Source organism: Cryptococcus neoformans, assembly GCF_000091045.1.
Source record: "Cryptococcus neoformans var. neoformans JEC21 chromosome 14 sequence".
Taxonomy (NCBI): domain Eukaryota; kingdom Fungi; phylum Basidiomycota; class Tremellomycetes; order Tremellales; family Cryptococcaceae; genus Cryptococcus; species Cryptococcus deneoformans.
The window spans coordinates 675,161-698,834 of record NC_006683.1 but is presented as its reverse complement, the minus strand read 5'-3'; the positions used below and the strand labels follow the sequence as shown (position 1 = coordinate 698,834).

The 23,674-nt window shown below is 48.4% G+C and overlaps 7 protein-coding genes across 7 annotated transcripts; 4 read left to right on the top strand and 3 right to left on the bottom strand.

The window, feature by feature from the left end:
* Window positions 1-1,347: 1,347 nt before the first annotated feature.
* CNN02250 (arginine metabolism transcriptional control protein, putative) lies at window positions 1,348-2,838 on the bottom strand. The gene is made up of 3 exons (XM_568712.2): window positions 2,549-2,838; window positions 2,310-2,483; window positions 1,348-2,246 (listed from the first exon to the last, which is right to left on the bottom strand). The coding sequence occupies exons 1-3, from the start codon at window positions 2,828-2,830 to the stop codon at window positions 1,413-1,415; spliced, it is 1,290 nt and encodes a 429-aa protein (XP_568712.1). The 5' UTR covers window positions 2,831-2,838; the 3' UTR covers window positions 1,348-1,412.
* A 201-nt stretch (window positions 2,839-3,039) lies between these two features.
* CNN02240 (phospholipid metabolism-related protein, putative) lies at window positions 3,040-4,846 on the top strand. Its single transcript, XM_024658422.1, has 6 exons — window positions 3,040-3,226; window positions 3,276-3,436; window positions 3,504-3,600; window positions 3,644-3,854; window positions 3,922-4,106; window positions 4,192-4,846. The coding sequence occupies exons 1-6, from the start codon at window positions 3,101-3,103 to the stop codon at window positions 4,624-4,626; spliced, it is 1,215 nt and encodes a 404-aa protein (XP_024514095.1). The 5' UTR covers window positions 3,040-3,100; the 3' UTR covers window positions 4,627-4,846.
* A 5-nt stretch (window positions 4,847-4,851) lies between these two features.
* Window positions 4,852-8,313, bottom strand: CNN02230 (hypothetical protein). The gene is made up of 3 exons (XM_024658421.1): window positions 6,651-8,313; window positions 5,555-6,604; window positions 4,852-5,477 (listed from the first exon to the last, which is right to left on the bottom strand). The coding sequence occupies exons 1-3, from the start codon at window positions 7,944-7,946 to the stop codon at window positions 4,995-4,997; spliced, it is 2,829 nt and encodes a 942-aa protein (XP_024514094.1). The 5' UTR covers window positions 7,947-8,313; the 3' UTR covers window positions 4,852-4,994.
* Window positions 8,314-8,475: 162 nt separating this feature from the next.
* On the top strand, window positions 8,476-10,313 carry CNN02220 (Epoxide hydrolase 1, putative). The gene is made up of 6 exons (XM_568708.2): window positions 8,476-8,862; window positions 8,927-9,142; window positions 9,194-9,399; window positions 9,451-9,767; window positions 9,827-9,979; window positions 10,048-10,313. Exons 1-6 carry the CDS (start codon window positions 8,648-8,650, stop codon window positions 10,144-10,146), a joined length of 1,206 nt encoding a protein of 401 aa, XP_568708.1. The 5' UTR covers window positions 8,476-8,647; the 3' UTR covers window positions 10,147-10,313.
* A 5,063-nt stretch (window positions 10,314-15,376) lies between these two features.
* On the bottom strand, window positions 15,377-18,251 carry CNN02200 (ribonuclease H, putative). The gene is made up of 11 exons (XM_024658420.1): window positions 18,013-18,251; window positions 17,899-17,964; window positions 17,524-17,845; window positions 17,117-17,460; window positions 16,947-17,065; window positions 16,547-16,887; window positions 16,241-16,498; window positions 15,825-16,184; window positions 15,671-15,758; window positions 15,559-15,608; window positions 15,377-15,502 (listed from the first exon to the last, which is right to left on the bottom strand). Exons 1-8 carry the CDS (start codon window positions 18,208-18,210, stop codon window positions 15,865-15,867), a joined length of 1,968 nt encoding a protein of 655 aa, XP_024514093.1. The 5' UTR covers window positions 18,211-18,251; the 3' UTR covers window positions 15,377-15,502; window positions 15,559-15,608; window positions 15,671-15,758; window positions 15,825-15,864.
* A 532-nt stretch (window positions 18,252-18,783) lies between these two features.
* CNN02190 (conserved hypothetical protein) lies at window positions 18,784-21,687 on the top strand. Its single transcript, XM_568704.2, has 10 exons — window positions 18,784-19,049; window positions 19,102-19,323; window positions 19,381-19,417; window positions 19,462-19,494; window positions 19,547-19,677; window positions 19,728-20,280; window positions 20,330-20,619; window positions 20,667-20,693; window positions 20,757-21,116; window positions 21,167-21,687. Exons 1-10 carry the CDS (start codon window positions 18,855-18,857, stop codon window positions 21,638-21,640), a joined length of 2,322 nt encoding a protein of 773 aa, XP_568704.1. The 5' UTR covers window positions 18,784-18,854; the 3' UTR covers window positions 21,641-21,687.
* A 414-nt stretch (window positions 21,688-22,101) lies between these two features.
* CNN02180 (expressed protein) lies at window positions 22,102-23,263 on the top strand. Its single transcript, XM_568702.2, has 3 exons — window positions 22,102-22,767; window positions 22,830-22,923; window positions 22,979-23,263. Exons 1-3 carry the CDS (start codon window positions 22,213-22,215, stop codon window positions 23,026-23,028), a joined length of 699 nt encoding a protein of 232 aa, XP_568702.2. The 5' UTR covers window positions 22,102-22,212; the 3' UTR covers window positions 23,029-23,263.
* The last annotated feature ends 411 nt before the right edge of the window (window positions 23,264-23,674 follow it).

The following is a 23,674-nucleotide window of genomic DNA, read 5'->3' as shown; positions in this document are numbered from 1 at the left end:
GCATCTGAACAGGCATCAATTATGCATCAAGTGTTGTATAATGACTTGGACTTACACGACGGCAAGACCGTCTCATAGCGCTTAAAGGCTTCGTATCATGATGTACATATTCTATACGTAGATCACTATGAGCACAATGAATGCGGACCATATGTTCGATAACGCCACAGCTTTGAGGCGTAATGGTTGTCAGTGATCTAGTTTGAAACACTAGTGAATTACTCACTTAACGTCATATTGACCTCCGCTGCCTTGGCTATTATCTCCCTCCTCACCACCTTTAACTTCCCGTTCGTCACTTTGTACTTCTTCTTCATCCATTTCACTATAGCAAACACATGTCAGTCTACCGACGAGTCATTTATCTTTCTGGACGGTGACATACCCAGGTTTGTCAGGTAGGGCTCTCGTTCATAAACTCCACACGGAAACGAATGTTCGATAATTGGAGGGATGAATCGGTGGTACGAGAGACGAACGAGTGGCAATCACGAAGGACACATAACCTTTCCGTCCCTCCCCCATCAGTCAAGCCAAAGCCCGCCACCATACGGGGATTGTACCTCATCTGACAGGGCCAGATATGGGCGTATGCATGAAAGACGGACACTCCGATTGCGCAACCTGCTTGGGGTCGAGTTAAGCTCCTCTACGAATAGACCTCTCTGCAGCAATGGCCAATTCATCAGCATCATCACTTCCATCAAATGACAGCAGAGGACTTGCCGATCATATATGAGCCTCGAAATTGCAGCCGATGTCATAGAGCAGGTTAGACGCGCAGTAGGATCAAGATACCGAGGCAGCCATATGGGAAAGAGCTAGAGGGGAACATATCCTGCAAGAGCATGGCGACACTGCACGCTTCACGAGTAGAACCTAAGAGCTCACTCTGTCCTCCATGTCGCTCCGCAGCCGCCTTATTGCGCGACGTATGCTTTGTGGAGAATCACAACATAATTGATGTTAAATATGACTGGCCCACCCAACCGCAACAAACCGCAGACCAAAAGCGAAGATTGGACGAAACGAAACCTCCACTTTTCTCGTCCCGGCCGCGTACCGGTGTAATAACCAGCGCCGGCCGCCCGGCTTTACCCAAAACGCCTCCATTCCGTCTCATGCTCGTCTGTTCTCGTCCGTCGGTTTCGTTTGTTTTACTTATTTCGACCTTTTGGGTCGTACCGACTCACCATGGCCAACATATCATCTTTGTCATCTTAAAAAATTGCACGAAGAAATTGCTCCCCCCCAGCGAGAAAAACGGACAAACACAACCCTCACTCAACAACCTATAGATATCGATCTCAGCCCACGCAATTTCCACCGCTGGAGATAACATAATCAATGGTAGGATACATCTTTTTTTTTGTTACAATTGACTACGAATTTGCCTGCGACACGAGTCCTGTTCAAACACAACCCCGTTCAACCTCTTCCAACCGCTCTTCCACCAAACTCCTAAACGTCTTCAACCCTTTCAACACCCCTTCATCCGGTCCTTCCCCCTGTGCTAACCAGGTATGTGCGAAATCGATCATTTTAAGTGTTAGCGCCGGGCATTTTCTCGCTCGCCTTTCGTCCTTCTTCTTTCCATCCAACTCGTCTTCCGAGTCATATCCTTCTCCATCCTCGTCCGAGTCCTCGTCCGAATCTGAAAAGTCGATCGACCCATCATCACTAAACATTGACCTCTCCCCATTTCTCTTCTCCCTCTCTCCACTCTCTCCCTGCGCGTTAGCTTCCTCCCTATCCAGCGCCGCCTCGAGCCTTGCCGGATCACCTTCATACACCACCAACAGCGAAGCACCTACAAACCGCATTTCAAGGGTGGAAAGCACGGCTGTGAGGTGGTCGAGCTTTTGGAGGAGGAGGGTTAAGAGGCGAGCGAGGGTGGGAGCGGGGATGGAATGGTTTTCGTACGTTGGTGATTTTTCGGGGTTGGTGGAGGTGGGGGCGGCGGGGGCGGCGGGGGCGGCGGGGGCGATGGGAGTAGAAGGGGGAATGGAAATGGAAGTGGAAGATTGGATAACGGAAGCACAAGAATTCTCGGCCGGTATTGGAAAATGGCTCGCCGAAACGGCCTCAGCTGTAGGTGGCGGGGAGGGAAGAGTGACGAGGGAAGGGATACAGTCAGTTGGGAGAGGGAAGAAACGGACCATGCCCAGAGAGAGTTGGGGAGGTGTGATGGATTTGCCGAATGATTTGGGTGTAGAGATGTAGCTTTGTGTAGGGGCGTGCCATGTCTAGATTTTTCACTCTCGCATTAGTCCCGATTCCCTTTCGAGCAAAGATGGAGATGGATTCACCTGGCAGCCTGTTAAGCGTATCCCCGTCTCATACGTGGTCGTCTCCCTCGCCTGTCGTTCCATCCGTCGTCTCTTTTCGTCTGTAGCGTCGGGAGCGTACAGCACAGTACCGAGTTTAACGTCCATAATGTTCGGATGGGTGTACGCATAAGCCAGGTTCTCCAGTACCACGCTCTATCCCGAAGAGATGATGAGCCCACTGTCTAGTCAATCTACGTATCAGAAGCACAGACACACACCTCTGGCATCTCATCCTTCACATCTAAATCTGTCTCAACCCCACCCCCAGCTCCTACCCTCCCTTCCAGCCTCAGCGTCCCATAATTCTTCGGTACAAACTTCCTCAGCGGCCACACTATATCCTCCGGATCCGAGTTGGAGAGCAGCTGATAAAAAGCGATTTCGCGAGGGAGGGCGGGCTTGATGACGAGACTGCCGGAGGAGTCCGACATGACACCGGGGTGGCCTGCAACCTGGTGGGGGAATGGGGTGTGGTCGTCGAGGGTGAGTGGCAGGTCCATTGTTAGCATGGATACACTGGAGACTGACTGCGTTGGAATGCTGTTGGAAAGGGAGGGGGCGATGTTGTTACGTAACGCCCATTGTGTGAGGTTTGTTTATGCGGTGCCTAGATGCACGGGACGCAGGCACAGCTCTGGGTGTGCCAAGCCTTTGCCCTCTTTTATCGTCACCGCTTTCGGTCCACGTGGCGGAGGCAGTCACCGTTATATACCGCCGCACTCCGCTCTCTGCTGCGTTTCATCCCTCCATATTGGCGACAGAACGTGGAAATGGCGCTCTCCAACCCTTGGGCGAAACAAGCCGATCGCCCGATCACCACGCCCCCGGCCGGATCCCGCCGACGGCGTATATTCATCAGCTACGCCCCCGACTGGGTAATCACCATTCTCCTCTGGGTGTGTTTCTCCCCTTCCCTGCCATGTGCCTGCTGATACCGCCACGCAGGGCCTGTTCTACCTCCTCGACAAGATTAACGGCTACCGCCGCCTGTTCAGTGTGACAGACACCTCCCTCGCACACCCTTATGCAGACCCAGAGAGAGTACCCGTCTGGCTGTTAGCCGTGCTCTGTGGAATCGTCCCTGCTGTCTTCATCATCCTCGTCGCGTGAGTCGGCCATGGCCGGTGGCCCATCGGAAGGACTGTGTCCTTTGCTGACAATGGACGGGTGCAGGGCATTTGTGAGGAGATCGTTCTGGGATGGACATAATGGTATCCTCGGGCTGATTCTCGGTCTGGGGTTGACAGCCACATTCACCAATATCATCAAGGTATGCCTCTCTTCCTCCCGTTCACCTGTTCACCCTCTTTCAGATAACAGTCGGCCGCCCCCGACCCGACCTTTTTGCCCGCTGTATCCTGCCCCCCGACCTCACCTCCAACCCAGTCCACGGCCTCACCTCCTGGACAGCCTGCACCACCACAGATGACGGGAGATTGAGCGAAGGGTTCAGGAGTTTTCCGAGTGGACACAGCAGTTTTGCTTGGTGTGGGATGTGGTATCTGATCCTATACCTCGCTGCTAGTACGCTCCATCTTCCCCACTTCTCCTTCCCTCTTTCCTATCCCGGCCTTGGCTGACACCGAGGTAGAAATGGAAATAAATAACCGCCAGGGATTCACATACAAATCATGGCTCCTCCTCGCCCCCCTTTCCTGCGCGACCCTCGTCGCAGTCTCGCGAACCATGGATTACAGGCATCACGCGACCGACGTCATTGCCGGTTCGGTGATTGGGTTGTTGGGGGGGTGGTATGCTTATAGGCAGTATTATCCTGTACGCTCCCTTTTCTCCTTTTCCCCCTTTCCCTGAAAGATCGCTCATCCCCCGTCTTTCCGCCCATCGCTCACCCCCGGAACAGCCCCTCTCCCACCCTGTAGCATACAAACCCTACTCCCCCCGGATCCCCAAATCCGATCCACCCCCTATCCCACTCCATTCCCATTCCCATTCAAGACCTAGTACAGAGGCGATGCTCCGACAGCACGAATTTCAGCCGTCTCAGGCTCAGTTTCAGTTTGGTAGGGAATCGTCCGCTTCGCCTGTGGAGACTTTGGGCGAGAGAAGGGCCGGCGGAGGGTATGGACCGGATGGGCCGGTTGGAATTGTGGATATGAATGGATGGAATCGACAACCATATCAACCACAACAAACTCAACAAACACCAACTACAATAAAGGATCTGGAAATACAGTCGGACAGACAACCACCGCAGAGTAATAACAACCATCTGCAGGAAAGTACGCTTGCAGATCCGGGCGGTGAGAATGTAGAGATGGTTGAGCGGCCGTCGTAAAAAAGTGGGGTTTTGGGTTCGTAACCGGTTTTCAACGATAGGAAAGGTTGCGACGTGAAGAGATGAGTGATGAAGTAAACCTCTGGTAGAGGGAAAGAATTGGGTGCAGAAAAGGAGGTACAGACTGCACACCACGTACTTGTATGATGAGATATATCTGTTTATTAGAAATCAGACAGAGCTGCAACAGTTGTATGTATATTTGGCGCAGTGAAAAGGATGATGTCAATTATTACATGTTAACTGCACTCAAAAATGTAAACAACAAAACATATCCGTATGGGCATACAAAAATCACTAGGCATTTGAAACTCCAACCATTTAAAGCGGTTGAAACTAATGATACCTATACCCGACGTTAAGAGTCATCATGCAATGATGCACCCCACAGGTTCACGGCTGATCGAACCATTACTCCTCATTCTCGGCCTGGTTCTCCCCGAATCGCCATCAACATCATCCTTGGCTTTCCCTTTCCCCTTCCATTTTGAACCATCTGAACTTTCCCCTTCTGTTGAGCTACAAGCGTCTTGCGCTTGCTCGCGTCGCGCTCTCTTTCGGCTCTCCATCGTCTCCGCCTCGTTCCTCATTTCCACCCACCCTTTCGGGACTACCACCCTCTTCCAACCCCAAAACGTCTTCAACACCGCCTTCTCAGCCATCTCCACATCTTTATCATAACCAAACGGCACAGCTGGCCATCCTTCCCACCCCTGACGAGCCCTGGTGGAAGCTGCAATCTCAGTGTAAGCAGCCGATGTGACGTTATGGCAGTCGATGATGGATAGCCGGGAACAAGGATGCGAACGGCGGAGAAATTCGCGCATGACTGTATTGTTTGCTTCCGTATTCTGATCAACGAAAGAATCAGCAAAAGTCGGACAAGACCAAAAAGAAAACCAAAAAAGGGAGGATCATCTTGGCTTACATCAAGTTCCAATACTCTGAGCTTCTTGCAGCCTTTGATAAGGTCCACGATCGCCCCTGATGATACTCTCGCATACCCAATCTTCAACTCCTCCAGCTCACACCCCGTCGTCCCCACATCCCCATCCATCGGCGTCAGCGCCTCGAGCACCATATCACTCACCCCTGACAAACCGGCGGTGTCTTCCAAATCCACCTTTCGTAGCTTGGGCATACTCTTCAACATCTTTGACAGTTCATACCCGTCGTCATCGTCGTCCGGGTTGTCTGCACCCGAGAGGTTGGCCATTTCAAGATGGGTCAGGTTAGGGAGATGGCCGTTGAGATAAGTGAAGATGGCAGGGGTAAGTGGGGTGTTTGAGACATTGAGATGGGTGAGACTTGTCAGGCACTTGTCGTCCTCGATGCAGTAATTGTGGAAATTTTCAAACATGTCGTCGGTTAAGCCGTGGCACCCTTGGAGATCAAGTCTCTCCAAGTTATGACAACGTCTGATGATAGACAATAACAGCATGTTGCTCCGGAAGAAAAGACCGGCCGCTCTGATAGACCGCAAGTTCTTCGCTTGCACCTCTGAAATGCGTTTGATATAGCTTAAAAGAAAAGGTAGTTCAAGCGCTCTGCAATATGACACATCGATCTCTTCAAGCGTTTCGATTTTCCAGATGAAGCCTATCGATTTGGGGCCCACAGCGGATAACCCTCTGAGATTCAGAGAGCGCAAGTTGGGGCAGCAAGAAATGATCCAACATAAATCATTTTCGGTCAAAGTCTTGCACCCGCTCAAATCAAGTCGTTGGATATTGAGTCGTGGAGTCAGATCGATATGGTCATACAGCTTGATATCAACATTCTCGCCTACTAAAGCTTTGATAAGCATTTTGCCGCCGACTGCGTCCATCCCTCGGAGAGAAAAGTCGGTAATAAAAGACGCAGAGTGCTTAAGTATACGATGAAGGATGGAGATGGGAAGGAGATGGGCAATAGCAGCTAAATTGATAGCTGGCCACAGCTGACCATCAAAACATAATGCCTCCCATGATTTGGAAACCTAACTCGATCAACTCGGCACCGGTTATTGTAAGTTTATGACTTACAGTACTCATCTTTATCAATTCCATCCTTCCCAGCAACTCACCCGTGAACCTACCAAAGCTTTCATCCGCAAAACTCTCCATCAGCTTCTTCATCACCAGAAGCTTGAGCTCTTTCGGAAGACTTTCTTCAAAACTAAGGTGCTTCGCTTCCTCAGCCTCCTCAGTGGGACACATATCGGGAGGAGAAGACAGTTCCTGGGTTAAAAGAGGGGTCGAGAGATCGTAAAACGTACTATGAGGATCGATTGTTTGGGATTGGATTCGTGAGGGATGTGGCGAATGTACTGCTCGGCCTTTACCTTTCCTATCCACTTTTTCTTCAACTTGACCAATTTCCTCATTGCATGCTTCAACAATCGCCTTTTCTACACTGAAATCAACTGTAGTCGGTATAATGAATGAATGCGATCGTTCATCGGCATTCAAAGGTGCACTCAAGGCGATTCCTTGCGAGCCGCCTGAAGAAAATGCCAAATCAGAGGATGGAGTGTCAGAACATACCGATTGTGAAGAAAAGTTGCTCGATTGAGAGAACGAGATGAGAGATTTCAAGCGTTGTCGGCGAGATCTAGTGGACGGGTCACTACTGGTTACAGATGGCGACTGGGATGCTTGGTCATGAGAAAGTTCGCCGCCCTCACGCTGAGTCTTTCGACTGAGGACCTTGAAGGATGATTTGGATCTTCCCAGTTTGAGCCGAATTGCGTCTTTGAGTTTTAAAGACACTCGTCTTGCCGTCACGGGACGGGTGGGATTGGTGGTTGTTAAGCCAGGGTCAGCGACTCGAGGAGCCTCTGACTGTGTTTGTTGGTGTAATGGACTCGGTTGATAGGTCATCACGTTTGCTGGAGCTATACTAGCAGCTGGCGGAAAGTAATCATCTCTACCATGCTGCTCAGGACTGTCACACAGTCTCCACCCTGTACCTGCGACTGAAAACGTCGAAGAAGGACCAGGCTTTCCCACTGGATGGTCATCTGGTGACCCTTCCCATAACGCACCGAACTCATAACTGCTCGCTCTTCTTCTTATCCTCAATTCGTTAGGTGACTGCACTAATGGGTTAGATTGCCCAGCGGGAATGCCCAAACCCAAGCCTGTGGACAAAGTTTCCAGAATTGACGGCGTTTCTGGAGTCTGTAAGATGGATGATGAGGTGGAGGACGAGGTGCTAAGCATTGTATCGGAGCGATGCCTGGTGAACCGGGGGGGAGTGCGAGGTGCAAATGAACTATCTGAGAGTGGCGCAACAGATGAGGTGTGTTGAGGTGGCAGTGGTATGGAAAATGAGGTCATGGTGTCATATAATGCGGTGATAAGTTGGCGTAGTTATGAAATGTTTCCTTGAGCCGTCAAAGTAGGCGTATATCTGAGTAAAGTAGCTGTGAAAGGTAGGGGTGAACGTATAAGGCAATTGAAATCGTGGGATTGAACGTGAGTCGTGACCAATTCCGTCGTTGCCTGAACGAGCAGGGTTATGGGCGTGTGAAACAGTCACCTTCTAGGTGGACAGCGGTCAAGAGTTTCGTAAGGATGAATTAAATGACAAACAACTATAGATTACAGGTAAGAGTATCAAAACGGAGATGAGAAGGAAAACGTCAGGACGAGAAGTACGTACAGTTATTAGTATAAATCGTAAATGCGAGTCAACCGGCAGGAGCGGAACTCAAGAGGCGACAGGAAGGTAGTGGACGCAAGAAGGGCCAGAACGAAAACGATCGGCGAGGCGGTGAATGCCGATCTTGATCGGGGACACCCGCCTACCCGCCTATGACATAAATAAGGCACCATCAGGAGATGGTATACATACTTGCCGCCAAACGGGACGACACACGGCGAAGCAAGATGCTGACAAACAAACGACGACTACGCATAGTAGGTTGGTTGGTGATCGTATAGAGTGATAGTCAAGCTGCAACAGAAGAAGGCGCTTCAATCCACAGAACAAAGAGCACTGTCCTGCTTTTCCGAACCAACTAAGAAGCAAAATCAGCATGTCGTATTCAGACCTTCCCCACAAGCCGACCATTCCTGTCGAGCCCTTCAAACTATCCGTACCCCATGAGAATCTCAATGAGCTCCTCAATCTACTCAAATCTACCAGAATTGCCAAAGAAAGCTATGAGAATGTCTCTGCACAGGAGAACAAATTTGGAATAACGAGGAAATGGCTGGTGAATATGAAAGATGAATGGATCAAACAGGACTGGTGGGTCTGCGTCTTCACGACGACAAGTAATCAAGCGAAGGGAAGCCGTTGATGCATATCACAGGCGGAAACAAGAAGAGCGAATCAATTCTCTTCCTGCGTTCAAGGCAAAGGTAAAAAACTCAGATGGTTCGGTATTTTCAATCCATTTTACCGCCCTTTTCTCGAAAAAGAAGGTCGCAATCCCTATCATCCTCAGTCACGGCTGGCCAGGTAGCTTTTACGAATTCGTTCCAATGATGGAGATGGTGAAGAAGAAATATAGTCCTGAGGATCTTCCGTGAGGTTGAATCCATTTATTGGCAAGCCAGAGCTAACGAAACCCACCAAGGTTCCATTTGATCGTACCATCCCTTCCCGGATGGCTTTTCTCTACACCTCCTCCTAATGATCGAGAATTCAATGTGACCGATGTTGGGTATCTCTTCAATGGTCTAATGGAGGGCCTAGGTTTCGGAGACGGCTATGTTGCCCAAGGCGGTGATATTGGGAGCTACGTGACGAACGAACTTGGTGCCAAGTACCCAGCTTGCAAAAGTAAGTTTCTTCTCGATCATTCACGATGAGAAATTGCTGAAGAAGTTAAAGTCATTCACGTCAATTACTCTAACCCTCCTCCTCGCCCACTTCCCTCTCCAGGCTCTCCTGGACAAGAGGCTTCACCGCCCTCTGCTGAAGATCTTCTTGAGCTACTGCAGAAGTTTGGATACGCTCTCGAGCATTCTACTCGACCAGCCACTGTAGGCTTGGTAGTAGGCTCCAATCCACTCAGCTTACTAGCATGGGTCGGCGAGAAATTCCTCGAGTGGACTGATGAGTCCCCAAGTGAGGAAACAATTTTGACAATGACAAGCCTTTATTGGTTCACTGATTGTTTCACGACGTCGATTTACACATACAGATATGCGAGTGATCCTGTCCAAACTTACAACGGGCGACTAGGCTGACCATCTAATTTACAAAGGGCCTTGGTGCTAAACGCCATGAAAGTGCCAAACAAGCTTCTTACCAGAAATGTCCTCTGGGCTACAGCCAGTTCCCCAAAGAGATCGTCGAGATACCTGCCGAGTGGGTCAAGGCGCAATCCAATATGGTTTGGTCTAAGAAACATGAATCCGTGAGTCACGACTGCTGTGTGCGAAGAAGGATCCAGCCTACTGTGCTAATGATTATAATATTCTCTAGGGGGGTCATTTTGCTGCTCTCGAAAAGCCAGAATTGTTGTGGGCGGATATAGAGGAGTTTGTACACTCGCAGTGGGAGAAGTACAAAGGTAATTACTGAGAGAATGTATAGTAATATCGCGACTTATTCTACCTTGTAGTATAATCCAGATGTATAGAAAGTGTACGTATCTGCTATAGAAATCTAGTCTTCTTCAATATTGGTAAAGGGAAAACAGAAGTATACTAAGTAAGCTCATGAAAACATATATGGATTTTGTGGCATCGAAGCAGCGTCACTGTCCTCGTAGAGGCCGGAGAACACTTGATGATACTTCAGTTTCGTGTTCTCGGTCGTTTGTATTCAAGCGTACTTGGAGCGCTATGTGTAGATGGTGTGGTTGCTAGACTGAAGAGTTTTAGAAGACTAAGCTGCTTGGGCGATCATTTTACTACTCGAATGGCAACTCCTTTTACATCTTTTCGAGCTTTAAAAACTGACTTATCTTCCCCATATTTTCCCTGCATCCTCTGCGAAGACCTTTTTACAGTCTCTTTGTATGGTCCTCCTTCTCTTCCTCTCTCCTTCTACCTCCCCCTCCCCCCCCCCCCGCCCCCCCCCCTTCTCTCTCCTCGGCACGCAGATCTACTTCCCCGTCTTCCTCCTACCCTCGTTCCTCTGTACCCTTACATCACCCTCCTTGGGATGTAAGCGGCGTCCAGAAGCCTTAAGTGGTGAAGCGCTCGAGGATGGGCGGGAACCCATGGCGTGACCTGCAGGTAGGTTTTCAGGGCCGCAGTGAGGGAGTCGGATTCGATGATATCGTCGAACGAGCACTTGAAGGTCTCTGTGGGAGTGTAGAAAGTGTAGATGATGTAATAGAGGTTGCCGATGAGGTCGGTGGGGTCAGTCCCTTTCTTGGGCTGTTCGGGAGCTTGGGTGGGGTAGGAGATGTTCAGGATCATTGAGAAGGAATATTCCCTCAACACCTCCGTACTAATGGCAGTCTAGAAGGAGTTCATTGTAATAAGGGCGATGAGAAATCTCGAGATGAAAAAGATGTTCTGGTATATTAAGTAGAGGCTGGGGTGGTTGCCAACCAACTACTGCGAATGATCCAGGATCGACTGTTTATTCAACTGTATACACAGGGGTCTTAGCCCCCAGTGTTATCGAGAGAATCTTTGGCGTGCTGAAGGAGAGATTCCCCATAGTCAAGCAAGGGTGCCGTTACACTATAGGTCACCAGATTGGGGCCATCTCGGCTGCCCGCCGTATCCTACACATGACAATATCATCATCTCGAAAGAGGGCTTGGACCTTCACGGCGAAGAATTCCTTCCTTCCATCTTTGAGGCACACGAAGCTCGGACTAGCCGATCCCATCAACTTTATGAGGCGAACGACCCGAAGAGAAAGCAGGAGAGCATGCGGGCCTCTGAAGAAGCAAAAGAGGCAGGGAGGGGTGGGGTGAGCACATGGGAAAAACTGCTGCACAGATTAGAAATAAATCTGGAGAAGGGAGGGATAAACTGGCAAAGCAGATGTGGAAACAGTATTGCCGTCTTGGGAAGAATATGAGAATATGATTCCTTCATGATGAAATTGTGTCCATGCTGTAAGTGCCCTAAATGTTTTCGATCGTTTCAAGGTATGATTACTATTTGCAGTTTCTTCCCACATATGTAATTCATAACGACCGGTTCTTGGGTATCTAACAAATTGATGCGAGAAATATCTCAACCTCACTCATCACGCGCTTCCTCTGACCCAATGCTTCCCATTTTTGCGGCTTGGTCGGCTTTGCCAATCCCACTCATCTTCCCCATCACTCCCATCCCCCCATCACTCTCATCCCCCCATCACTCATCACTCTCATCCCCCCATCGCTCCCATCTTCCCATCGCTCCCATGCCCCACATAGCTCGTATCCCTCCCATGTGTCAATTTTCCTGTAGTACCTCTTGGACCCATCATATTGTTAAGCATTCTTCGTGTTGAACTGGTCTTTACTCAGTACCTTCGTACAAACAGACTCGGAGAGCAGTGTACAAGATAGTGATGAGAAAGACCAGAAAGTTACAAAAGGGAAAATCAATATATGGTATAGAGTCTGACCGAACAAAGACCACGTAGTCATCTATCTAATTAAGAAGCTAGACTAACTCCGTCACTTCGCACCGCATGCTCCTTCATGAACTTGGTCTTAATGGTACCCTTAAAGAAAACGGAGAGCATTTGGAAGAGGGAGTCATCGTATGTTAATTTGGCGAGAAGGGAGAGCTTTTCCTCTCCGGGGAGATCACGGCTCCTGTTGATCTCCACGTTGAGGGCTTTGCGAGCAGTGTAAACGGCCGTCTTAGCAGAGACAAAGGAGGACCCGAGGTTGGTCAAACCGAGGACTACGTCGCTACCCAATCTGGCAATGGCCTGGGGGTCAGTGATCTTGGCACGGCTGCGTTTGTGAAGAGGGGCGGCAGCAGTGTGGCGCTTTGTTTAAATGGAAGCTACTGTCAGCCAGGCTTCTGCGCACTACAATGAGCAAAAGGACAACATACATTGGTAGGAGTATCATCATCCGACGAAGACTCGGCGACTCATATGACTCGTCATCGCCCGTCTTTTCACCATCGCTCTCCCATCCACTCATTGTTTCCACATCCCCTTCCTATTCTTTCTCTCGTCTTCTTCCTCTCCTCGGTTCTCCGAAACTACTTCGCCATCCTGCTTATTGTTCTCCTCCCTCTCATCCTCCTTATTGTTCTTCTTGTTCTCTTACATCATTCCCCGCCGAATGGAAGCCGCGTCCCGAGGCTTAACAGTTGAAGTGTTCGAGGATGAAGCGAGGGACCCAGGGCGTGACATGTAGGTAGGCCTGTAGGGCGAAGGTGAGGAAATCAGAGTCGAGGATGTCATCGAATGAGCGGTAGAGAGTTTCGGTTGGGCCTGGAGGGAGAGACATCGATGCTCTGGATAGTCAGAGGAGCGGAAAGGTCTGGATGTTCGCTGTCGAAGTAGGGGTTAGGTACGAAGTCGGTGGGATCGGCTTCACTGTCGTTGGTCTCTTCGAGCTCAGTAGTCCGACTAAGGATGCATTTGTGGTCAAGATCAACATAGGAGGAGTACGAGAGGAAGAAGCAGGTACATACTTCAAAGCTACGGGCAACTGAGGTAGATTGAGGTCCTTGAAGGACTCTTCGTTAGCTTTAGCGGATCGACCCATGATGTTGGAAGATGGCTTCTGGGGGGCATGGGCTGGAGCGACGTCCCAGTGTTTCAGAAGTTCGGCTCTGCTTTTGTGTTTACTTACGGTTCGGCAGGAGTTTCTCGAGATTCTTGGTTCCATCCTCATCACTAGATACTCCTTGATTAGATACCAACATATCGTCTATCCCATATTTGTTGATGAGATGGTATATGATACTTTTAGACAAGAGTCGCTGGTCCATGTTGCTATATATGTCCCGGGAGTCTGAGGTGTGGGAACTTAGGTCACCACAACAACGCTCCATCGCATTCTGCCCGCCAAATCGCTACTCACTAGGTATTGTAAGGAGCGCTCGCCGCGGTGGAGAGTCAAATTCTTGAGCATTTGTCAAATGGACAACTCTTGCTGAGCTTGTCGACGCTTTTTTTTATTGCAGGACGATTCGTGATGAATGATCCCTATTTCGAGGAACCAACTTTTCGCCAAGTTACTGTCGAATTCTGAACCTTAGTCGGTGCGATATATTTGACAGTGATGTTTTTTGGCATTCAAGGCAACTTATAAACTACTGTAAATGCAGCAAACATGTTGATTTGTTGATAATTGGGATTGCTTGACGTATGCTTCTCCAGTTGGTAATGATTGTTCTGTCACCTTCGACGCTTGGATAGTGGTATGCACCAACCTCCAGCAGGAAATACTGAGTCCACCAAGAGATATTCGCCCTGGCTTATCATTTCCGGATGTAGAGGTCGTCCTTGCAGCATAGCATGGCTTCACTATTCTATTTATCTTCCGAGAGTCATCACTGGCCTCCCCAAAGAGGGAACGGTTCTTGAAGATCCGAGCATCATGAACAGCCCTGTCATAAGCAATTACAGCTTTTTGCAACTTGCTGCTATTGATCCTTTTTGAAACTTGTTGGGCAGTGGAAACACCTAATATCCCATCAACTTAAAGATACTCATGAGGTTGCTGTCAGACGTACCCAAACTCTCTGTGTGACTATTCTTGCCCCTCGTCGTTAAGAAAGGTTCAATCGACCTCAGATGGGCAATTACCTGCTGTTGCAAGACATTTAAAGCCTGGTGGATTCGACAGAAGGTCTTACAACCCTTTGTCGTTTCCTGTAAGCCGGCTGAGCTTACCAAGTTTAGACCAGAGCCTCTCGCAGCCTTCTCCGTCTCTCATGCCAAATGATCAACCCTGCGAGGATTGGACTGAAGTTGACATTGCCAATTATGAGCATACGCATGGAAGATAATAACCACACATTTGAGATAACCCTTCTCGCGCTCAATGAAGAAAATATTACGCTAGGATCAATCAGCGGATTTCTCTTATCGAGTGAAAAGCTTGAAAAACCTTTTTGAGACTTCCAAGTTGCAAGAAATGTCGTATAGCAGCCCAATCCTCGCGTCTTCCCAGCAACCTCAAGAGATTTGTTGAAGAGGATCTACCGCCCCAGGGACGATATCCCCAATGCCGCCTCCAGATTTTGCCGAAACAGCCTACGCAACTTCCGTCCCCGCACCTCCAACGCCTCCTCCTCCACGAAGTAGGCCATTATCGCCCGCTGAACACCTTCGAACGCAGTCGAGGTATTCGCGTCACTTACAAAGCTATATTCGACTATTAGCACGCAACTCCACAACGGGTACAACCAAGCCTAGACTCCATTCATCTAACGTTCGAAGCCGACTCAAATGAAGGCGCACGAAATGAAGGCGCACGAAATACTACCGGAATGGTCTTCCGTGTGCATCCTATGCGGCGCCTGATTCTGATCTGCAGCAGAATACTTGCCGCACCTTTTGTTCTTCATATCTCCTTCTTTTTTTCCTTGTTCTTCGGCAAAACACCTGTCTCTTTTATCTTCTCGTTCTTCGGCAGGTTCTCTTGCTTTCTGTCTTTTGTTCCTCGGCGTGCGTTGTACTCTCAGGTCTCTTGCACCAGCTTTTGTTATCTTGCAAGTGGGGTATATATATCGAGCCCGCATATTCTTATGAGTATACAACCTTAATCCTTTTGGTCAGTGATCCAAATAACACTGTCTGCTTGGTTGGACTGACCAATTGCTCACTTCTCCGGTTTTGACAAGGTTAGTCAACTCGAAGCCTATTTCATGGCGACAAACCATACCAAAGAGTCCTCTAACCTTGTCCTTTGTGTTTTCGTAAGTTTCCACAGTTTTATCATATTGCTCTATGGCCTTCTTTCAGTTACCAGAATCAAAATTACGTAATCATATCTGTATTGTTGATTGGTCTACATGACAAGGTAAAATATTAGTCAAGGTATTGCCTGAATGACACTGAACACACCGTCGGAAACACCACCATCCATAGCCTTCTAGTTGTTTGTCTGAGCAGACCTGGGAATCATGAATTTATCAGCAATGAGCCGCGTCTCATAAAGAGTCGGCACATTGCTTACATTATTGTTAAACTGTACTTTAATGGTATTCTCGTCTCTTGCTAAAACTGCCAAACGACCCTTATCATGCTGAGACAACAAGAGGATCCTAAAACACTTATTGTAGGAAGATCGCAATTTCGATTGTCATCGAATATCATACAATGCGACTTACATGACACCATTAATACAGCCCAACGAATATGCTGAACCATCTAAGAGGTCACCCGGAAAAACGCCATGCCCGCTTTCGCGTCTTCCACCGCCTTTTCAAGGTCCCTGTCATGCTCCGCCATCCATCGATCATCTCCGGAGAGTCCTTCGATACCTCCAGTCTTCACAGACCTCTCCCATCTTTGCCGCTTCTTCGTAAGTTTCACCATTGGCAGCGGATCCGAATGGCCAGTGACGATGATCAATGCAGTATTAGGCGGAAGGGAAGAATGCAATGCGGTGAGACGGTTATTGAAACGCTCAAGGACTGAATCGAGTGAGGCCGTGGAATTTGGAGGTAAGCTGGCCCCACCATCGTTCCCTGTTTGTTTAGTTGGTTAGTTTGCATATTTGGCTGCGTTTCCGGTGTCGACTTACATCCTTGTGCTTCTGAGAGTTCCATCATTCTGCCAAATACAAAAGTATGACTTTGAACGTTCTTTACCACAGCATTCACCACATCGTCATCTGAGGTACATCGTACAGCTGTTGTCGCTTTTGCACCATATAACCACCGAGGATCCCCATAATCGCAATATGCGGAAGTTTTGCGGGATTCGGGGGAATTGTCCATATACCTACCAATGCGTTCCACGATGGGTTCCATGTTATTGACAGAATCGCCAAAATCAGGGCCTGTTTTCAGTCAATTGCGATGCCTGATGGATAGCAATAAAGATTTACCATTGGTTAACTTCATCTTCAAAAGATCCACACAGGCCAGTGCATCTTCCTCGGAATCATGTCCATTCTCGCCTGCTTGGATATCTCTTTGCAGCCACTTTTGCGCCAACCACTTCAGCCCAGGTTTAAAAGGGGGCCCTCTTGGATGCTTATAGATAAGGGCGGTGTCTATACACAGAGGATGGCGAATTCTCAACGCATTCAGATCGCACTCGAGTGAATGGCCAAGAAGTATGGTGTGGGGTGTAATCAAGGGCGATGGGCCAGAAAGGAGAAGATTCTGGATCGAGGAAATTGTATGTGCAGCTGACAGGAGACGTTCAGCAGTGATACCTGACCATCTGCACAGTACATTAGAATTGATGCGATCCGATTGAAAATCATGCAGTTGAAGGCTCACTGAGTGCGATAATCCACGATTTCACCAGGAGGCAAAACGAGTTCGTCGAAAACATTCTTTCCGCTGTTGAAATCAATGACAGAAATCCGTGCCAACTCATCTCCATCTTTTGACACCACCTAATGTAAATGAACATTAGTGAGCACATTAGGCAAGTTGTGTAAACTCACCATCTCACAATCGATGGCTAGAATTGGATATATTCCATCTTTTGGTGGACCCTGCGCTGGGGAAGTCTCTACCCACCCGCCTTCTCTCGTATTGCCTTTAGTATTTCTTGTACTATCCATCCCAATGACGCGTCCTGATTCGTCTCTTAGTTTGATATTCTCTACTTCCGATAAACTTGAAAGAAACAAATTGGACTTGTCCGGGATCATTGATCTGTCCAATCCTGGTATAACACGGCCATCAACGTGGGGGAGATATGACGGTATGTTGTAGTCGTTGTCAATCATTTGATTAGGCGTGAGGAGGTACAGTAGAGGAGAGTAAGAGTCAACTGAAGCATTGCCTGTACATAAGTTAGCACTGAGATCCAGAGTGCTAGGGATCCCATGTTCCAAAGAGTACTTACGGTGGTGGTCTTTTTCTCTTTCTGCTTCTCGTTTCCTTTTAATATGCTCTTGAATAGGGCACATCAGTAACTGATTGATGGCGGAATGCATTCGAAGCTTATCACCAGGCGCCCGCGTGGGACATCCGTAGGTAAATAATGAAGCGATGGCGGGAACTTTCTGACTGGCCCCCTCTAGACAGCCAAGGACGTCTTCACTAGTTGAAATTGAATTGATGGCGAAAGGCATTGAGACAGAAGTGATGTCCGAACTCAAACCTAGATGGGTAGGTAAGAGGCCTGGAACAAAGAGCAGGACAGTGTGAGATATGTAGGACTTGTTCTAATTAAGTGTCGCATTCAGTTTCACATCAGTAGAGGCAGGATGCAACTTACATTAACTTGGATCCACTGAGGCTTTTGACCATCTGCCACTATATATAGGATCAAGTCACGGATATGCTGCGCATTGGATCAACACCACAAGCAACTTATCCTTGAAAGACTCACAGCAAGGGTAACCTTTTTGCCATATTTCAACTCTTGTATATTGAATTGAAACTCTGGCCTGTGCTTGTTGACCTTCTTCTGCTTTCGTCGTGCTTGACGAGTCAAAACTTCGCTGAACGCGCCTTCGCAATCACTGCCTGAGAGGCTTGGTGGAGTCTTGCGTTTGGAAGATGTTGATCTTGGTGAGGCGGAGGACATGATGTATGCGAAAAAGAGAGTTGTACAAACGGTATGATTACTACAGCCGTAGCGAGAACAGTAAGGCTCGTCAATTATAAGAAAATATCTGCCCCCGCCCGCCGCCGTCGTCGTCTGTTACATAATAATGCATATGCTGATAACAACTAACAACATTACACGTCAGCCAGGCACAAACATGCATGTTCGGATCGGCGGTAGCCGCTGGAGGAGGAGAGATTGAATCCCCATGCATGCAATGCATGTCTACCATACCATCGCCACCAATCAACTATTATTATGAAACCTCAATGCATGCAGCTCTGAAACAGCTGTAAGAATGTAGAGCCGAGACTTCTCTACCTAACGATGGTGGTTTAATAGGGTCTTGTGGGAGTCATACATGAGGACAAAGAAGGCGAAAAGTTACGGAAAGGGTCGAACGAAGAAGTGTAAAATTAACAAAGACGGAACGCGTCACGACTTGAGGAGACGCCAGACATTCCTTCCAACATCATGGCTTTACGAAGCATTTATGCATATTGTCCGTAGAGTCGGAGGTGCCGTAATAGATGTTCGTCATACTACACTGACGTTGGAGCTATGGGAAACCTTTATATGTAGTAGTCTTCAACTGTTCACATATCCGGAATTCCTATCTCCCTATGTTTCGATCTTTGCCTCGCACACTGAAACCTATAATAGTTCCTTTTCCACCCCAAATTCGGCCCACTCCACGCGGAATATATCATCTCAGAATGTCTTCGACGTCCGCTACCGACCCGACCCCACGGCTGAGCAATGTGCTGGCCAAAAGCAAATCACCGTATCTGTTGCAACACAAGGACAATCCTGTAGCTGTAGGCCCCTTTCAATTTTGGCACAACGTGCAAGGCTAACCAAGTGACGCAGTGGCAGGAGTGGTCTCCGGAAACTATTGCTCTGGCTCAGAAGCTTGACAAGCCCATCTTCCTTTCTTCAGGCTACTCAGCATGTCACTGGTGTCATGTGTTAGCCCATGAATCTTTTGAAGATGAAGAGACTGCCAAAATGATGAATGAGTGGTTTGTCAATATCAAGGTGGATAGGGAGGAGAGGCCGGATGTGGATCGAATGTATATGAGCTACCTGCAAGTGGGTGTCAATAATGTTCAGTCAGAAGGAGGAAACTCATGTTACCCAACTGCGTAGGCTGTATCTGGAGGTGGCGGCTGGCCCATGTCAATCTGTAAGTTTAGTGTTTCTCCTCGGGTATATACTGATGTTCACAAGTCATGACCCCGAAGCTTGAACCCTTCTTTGCTGGTACGTCACAGAATCTTCAGCTACGGTGGTATTATAACCTATGTTTTCACAGGAACATACTTCCCACGACCCAATTTCCATCAACTTCTCAACAAAATACATGAGGTGTGGGAAGAAGACCGTGAAAAGTGCGAGAAAATGGGAAAGGGCGTTATTGAAGTCTTGAAAGATATGAGCCATACTGTAAGGTTTCGCCTTTCATCCAGGATTTGTCAACTAACGCAGACGTCCAGGGCCGTACTTCAGAATCCCTCTCTCAACTCCTCGCAAGCTCTCCTGCTTCCAAACTCTTTTCCCAGTTATCAACTATGAATGACACTCGCTACGGCGGTTTCACCAACTCTGGCTCCTCCACCCGAGGCCCCAAGTTCCCTAGCTGTAGTATCACTCTCGAACCCCTCGCACGTCTCGCATCCATTCCAGGTGGAGGTGCGAGAAATGCCGAAATCCGGGAAGATGCAAGAGAGATGGGAATGAAGATGCTTAGGTCAATGTGGTCTGGCGGGATAAGGGACTGGGTTGGAGGTGGAATGGCGCGGTACAGTGTGGATGAGAAATGGATGGTTCCGCATTTTGAAAAGATGCTATACGACCAAGCACAGCTTGTTTCGTCTTGTCTTGATTTTGCCCGTCTTTATCCTGTCGACCATCAGGATAGGTTGCTTTGTTACGATTTGGCGGCAGATATCCTCAAGTACACCTTGAGGGATCTGAAATCGCCAGAGGGTGGGTTCTGGAGCGCGGAAGATGCTGACTCGGCAGAATACAAGGGTGCGAAGAAGAGTGGTATGTTGTCCCTTTCCTTCTATACCATTGATGACTGATAGCTTGCCAGAGGGAGCATTTTACATCTGGAAGAAGACCGAGATCGACGAAGTCCTGGGTGATGACGCCCCATTGTTCAATTCATTCTTCGGTGTTCAGCCTGACGGGAATGTTGACATCATTCACGATTCCCATGGCGAAATGCGAGGCAAAAACATTTTGCATCAACATAAGACCTACGAGGAGGTTGCGCTTGAGTTTGGCAAGCGGGAAGATCAGGCGAAAGGTATTATCATTCAAGCTTGTGAGAAACTCAGGTTAAAGAGAGAGGAAAGGGAGAGACCGGGTCTTGATGACAAAGTAGGTTGCATGAGCGAATGGAGTATTCATACTGACACCTTATGTAGATCCTCACTGCCTGGAATGGCCTGATGGTGCGTCAATCGTGTATTCTGTATATGCTTCTGCACAAGTCCTCACAACTAACCATCCCACAGCTCACAGCTTTATCGAAAGCGTCAACCCTTCTTCCGCCATCCTATGGTATTAGATCTCAATGCCTTCCCGCGGCTTTAGGCATCGTCAACTTTGTGAAATCTCACATGTGGGACTCTTCCACACGCACCTTGACAAGAAGTTATCGGGAGGGCAAAGGACCCCAAGCCCAAACTGATGATTACGCGTTCCTTGTTCAAGGTCTTTTGAACCTGTACGAGGCTACTGGAGATGAGAGTCATGTTCTCTTTGCTGAGGAACTCCAGAAAAGGCAAGACGAATTGTTCTGGGATGATCATGATGGAGGGTACTTTGCGAGTGCGGAGGATGCGCATGTTCTGGTGAGGATGAAAGATGCTCAGGTGAGCCCTTACATGACTCATACTCTGTCTTATCTGACACAAACTCCCAGGACGGTGCGGAGCCCTCTGCAGCGGCGGTGTCAGCACACAACCTCTCCCGCTTTTCACTTCTGCTCTCATCCGAGTTTGAAAACTATGAAGCTCGTGCCGAAGCGACTTTCCTCAGCATGGGACCCCTCATTACTCAGGCACCGAGAGCAGTGGGATACGCTGTATCTGGGTTGATCGACCTTGAGAAGGGATACAGAGAGGTCATTGTCATCGGGTCTGCCAGTGATGAAGTGGTAAAGAAGTTCTTGGAAGCTGCTCGAAAGACGTATTTCTCCAACCAGGTCATCGTTCAAATCCAACCGGAGAACCTGCCTAAAGGACTTGCGGAGAAGAACGAGGTGGTGAAGGCTTTGGTAAATGATGTAGAGAGTGGGAAGGAAAAAGGAGCGAGTTTACGAGTGTGTGAGGGGGGCACATGCGGTTTGCCCGTAAAAGATTTGGAGGGGGCAAAGAATTTGTTGAAGGGTGTGTAGGTACCTTCTTGTGTCTTTTAAAAATTAATGTATCGCTATTGGCTGTTGTACCTGTTTGATACCTTCCCAAGTCGAAAAGGGTCACATAATATTTCATTCATTTACTTATCAACTGAAACAGTTCATCAACCTTCCTTCATCTCATTTATCATCATGAACTTCTTCCGTCACTCGCTCATCGGCGATGGGCGCTTATTTGGTGATGATCGGTGGTTGAGATGTCGGTTATTATGCCAAGATTTACCCGGTGACGGCAAGGGGAACAAATGGCCGCCAGGTAATTACGTCATGCGTTACTACACAGAGTTTTCCCGACGTGGGGCTTTCAGGGTAAACACCTTAGTGTCCGCGGGGCCTACTTCACAAACAAAGGATGCCCCTTGCTTGTCTCGAGATCCTTTGTTGGCGATCCGATTCGTGTGGAAATGTATCTGTCTTCTTTTCTTCTTTCTTTACGAATAATTCAATACAGATGCATCATCGCCCCCGACGTCATCTTCCCATCGTTTTATCGAAACATACCAAACACATTACTCCCAAGCCATTCGTTTCTTTTTCTTCAAAAGACAGCAATGCCATACGTTCCCCCGGGAAGCGACAAACCGCAACCTATACCTCTGCTCCAAGTAAAGCAACAAGCGGCAACCACCACCACCACGACGCAACAACACACACAACCAGAGGCGTCTCCAAGTATAGTGGCAACACCCACCGACGACGTACCAACACCCAAAGCCTCTGCATCTCTTTCGCCTGAGCAGCCCAACCCAGCAATGGCGTCCCCCATACCTGTTCCTCAACCGATCACTACTCCAGAGGATCTGCTTGCGTCTCAGCTGGCTCTCACCTCTCTCGAGTCCTTAGCCTCATCTCCACCATCACTTTGCCATTCGGTTGGTCACCCTTCGCCTTCGACTTCATCAATCGTGAGCTTGAGCGAGCAAAGTTCTGAGGAGCTGTCGGATGACCATGTCAAGGTCGCAGGCGAGATGGTGGGTAAAATGGATGGCCAAGGTGTAACAATGCAGGTCCAGGCGGTGCCGGAGGTTATGATTCCTGATGTGAGGCCGCAAGGGATGGAGAAAGATCCTTTAAGCCTGTATAGTGAAGCGATTTATGCCTATACGGTAAGCTCGTTATTTGATGATGGCGCGGAAAAAAGCCAATCGTTGATATTTTCGTTCGGCAGCACAAGCTATATCTTCGAGCGCAGCATTCTGCAACAAGATCCGAAAGAAAGAAGGATCTGATGTATTCTCAATTCGGTTCAAAATCCACAGGCAGTGAGTGCAAAATGCATACGTCTTGACTGTCACATGGCTGACAAACTCTTTGAAGTGGAGAAGATGGCCAAAAAGAAGGCGATCGCGCGTCAGCTCAACGGATAAGTTGAGGTTAAGCACCACTGTTTATAACGTCATACACATTCTATAGAACCATCATGTCTCTTGTCGCTCGCGTTAGCGAGTTTTTATTACCCACGACCTCCCACTTTCTATTTGGTTTAACGTGTATACCACTACCCAGCTTTGTATCATACCCTATATTGCATTTTAGTCAAGAGCTTCATTGTAGCCATACTTCGTGTATTTTGGCGCATCGCTATGTATCATGCTACACGCTGCTCGCTAACTTATCGCTCTATGTCGTGCATACCATTTGCATAATACTGCAATTTTTTTTTCTGTATTTCTCACATCGTCATACAACATGCTGCGCCCTGCTTGAACAAAAAAAGGAAAAACAGAACCATGCGGCTATTTGGGTTTTTGTGACGACGTCTTTTTGGTGGACTTTGGCCACTTGTCGTACTCCTTGTTGTTCCGATTAAAATCGCACTCCTTCCTTGTTCTGGATTTCTGGATCTTGGATGTCTTCCAACCGTCATCGTGAAAATCAAGCACGAATCATTCATGAATGGCATTTCTTTTTTTATGACCTCGCTGCTCCCATCCGTTGCACCATCTTAGTTCTTGTTGTCGCTTGCCGTTTCCCTCCAATTTTGTTCGTCGACTCCGATAATCATTTCAGTCA

Coding starts and splice junctions, on each gene's coding strand:
- CNN02250 (XM_568712.2), bottom strand. CDS start 2,830: ATGGACCTGCCACTCACCCTCGACGACCACACCCCATTCCCCCACCAG. Junction 2,484..2,548: donor TGAAGGATGAGATGCCAGAG/GTGTGTGTCTGT, acceptor TCTTCGGGATAG/AGCGTGGTACTGGAGAACCT. Junction 2,247..2,309: donor TACGCTTAACAGGCTGCCAG/GTGAATCCATCT, acceptor TGAAAAATCTAG/ACATGGCACGCCCCTACACA.
- CNN02240 (XM_024658422.1), top strand. CDS start 3,101: ATGGCGCTCTCCAACCCTTGGGCGAAACAAGCCGATCGCCCGATCACC. Junction 3,601..3,643: donor CATTCACCAATATCATCAAG/GTATGCCTCTCT, acceptor ACCCTCTTTCAG/ATAACAGTCGGCCGCCCCCG. Junction 4,107..4,191: donor CTTATAGGCAGTATTATCCT/GTACGCTCCCTT, acceptor CCCCCGGAACAG/CCCCTCTCCCACCCTGTAGC.
- CNN02230 (XM_024658421.1), bottom strand. CDS start 7,946: ATGACCTCATTTTCCATACCACTGCCACCTCAACACACCTCATCTGTT. Junction 6,605..6,650: donor AATTGATAAAGATGAGTACT/GTAAGTCATAAA, acceptor TGATCGAGTTAG/GTTTCCAAATCATGGGAGGC. Junction 5,478..5,554: donor TCAGAGTATTGGAACTTGAT/GTAAGCCAAGAT, acceptor TTCGTTGATCAG/AATACGGAAGCAAACAATAC.
- CNN02220 (XM_568708.2), top strand. CDS start 8,648: ATGTCGTATTCAGACCTTCCCCACAAGCCGACCATTCCTGTCGAGCCC. Junction 8,863..8,926: donor GAATGGATCAAACAGGACTG/GTGGGTCTGCGT, acceptor TGCATATCACAG/GCGGAAACAAGAAGAGCGAA. Junction 9,768..9,826: donor CGATTTACACATACAGATAT/GCGAGTGATCCT, acceptor TAATTTACAAAG/GGCCTTGGTGCTAAACGCCA.
- CNN02200 (XM_024658420.1), bottom strand. CDS start 18,210: ATGTCCTCCGCCTCACCAAGATCAACATCTTCCAAACGCAAGACTCCA. Junction 17,461..17,523: donor AAGAGAAAAAGACCACCACC/GTAAGTACTCTT, acceptor ACTTATGTACAG/GCAATGCTTCAGTTGACTCT. Junction 17,066..17,116: donor TAGCCATCGATTGTGAGATG/GTGAGTTTACAC, acceptor CATTTACATTAG/GTGGTGTCAAAAGATGGAGA.
- CNN02190 (XM_568704.2), top strand. CDS start 18,855: ATGTTTCGATCTTTGCCTCGCACACTGAAACCTATAATAGTTCCTTTT. Junction 19,050..19,101: donor ACAAGGACAATCCTGTAGCT/GTAGGCCCCTTT, acceptor CAAGTGACGCAG/TGGCAGGAGTGGTCTCCGGA. Junction 20,281..20,329: donor CAAGGGTGCGAAGAAGAGTG/GTATGTTGTCCC, acceptor ATAGCTTGCCAG/AGGGAGCATTTTACATCTGG.
- CNN02180 (XM_568702.2), top strand. CDS start 22,213: ATGCCATACGTTCCCCCGGGAAGCGACAAACCGCAACCTATACCTCTG. Junction 22,768..22,829: donor AAGCGATTTATGCCTATACG/GTAAGCTCGTTA, acceptor TTCGTTCGGCAG/CACAAGCTATATCTTCGAGC. Junction 22,924..22,978: donor CGGTTCAAAATCCACAGGCA/GTGAGTGCAAAA, acceptor AACTCTTTGAAG/TGGAGAAGATGGCCAAAAAG.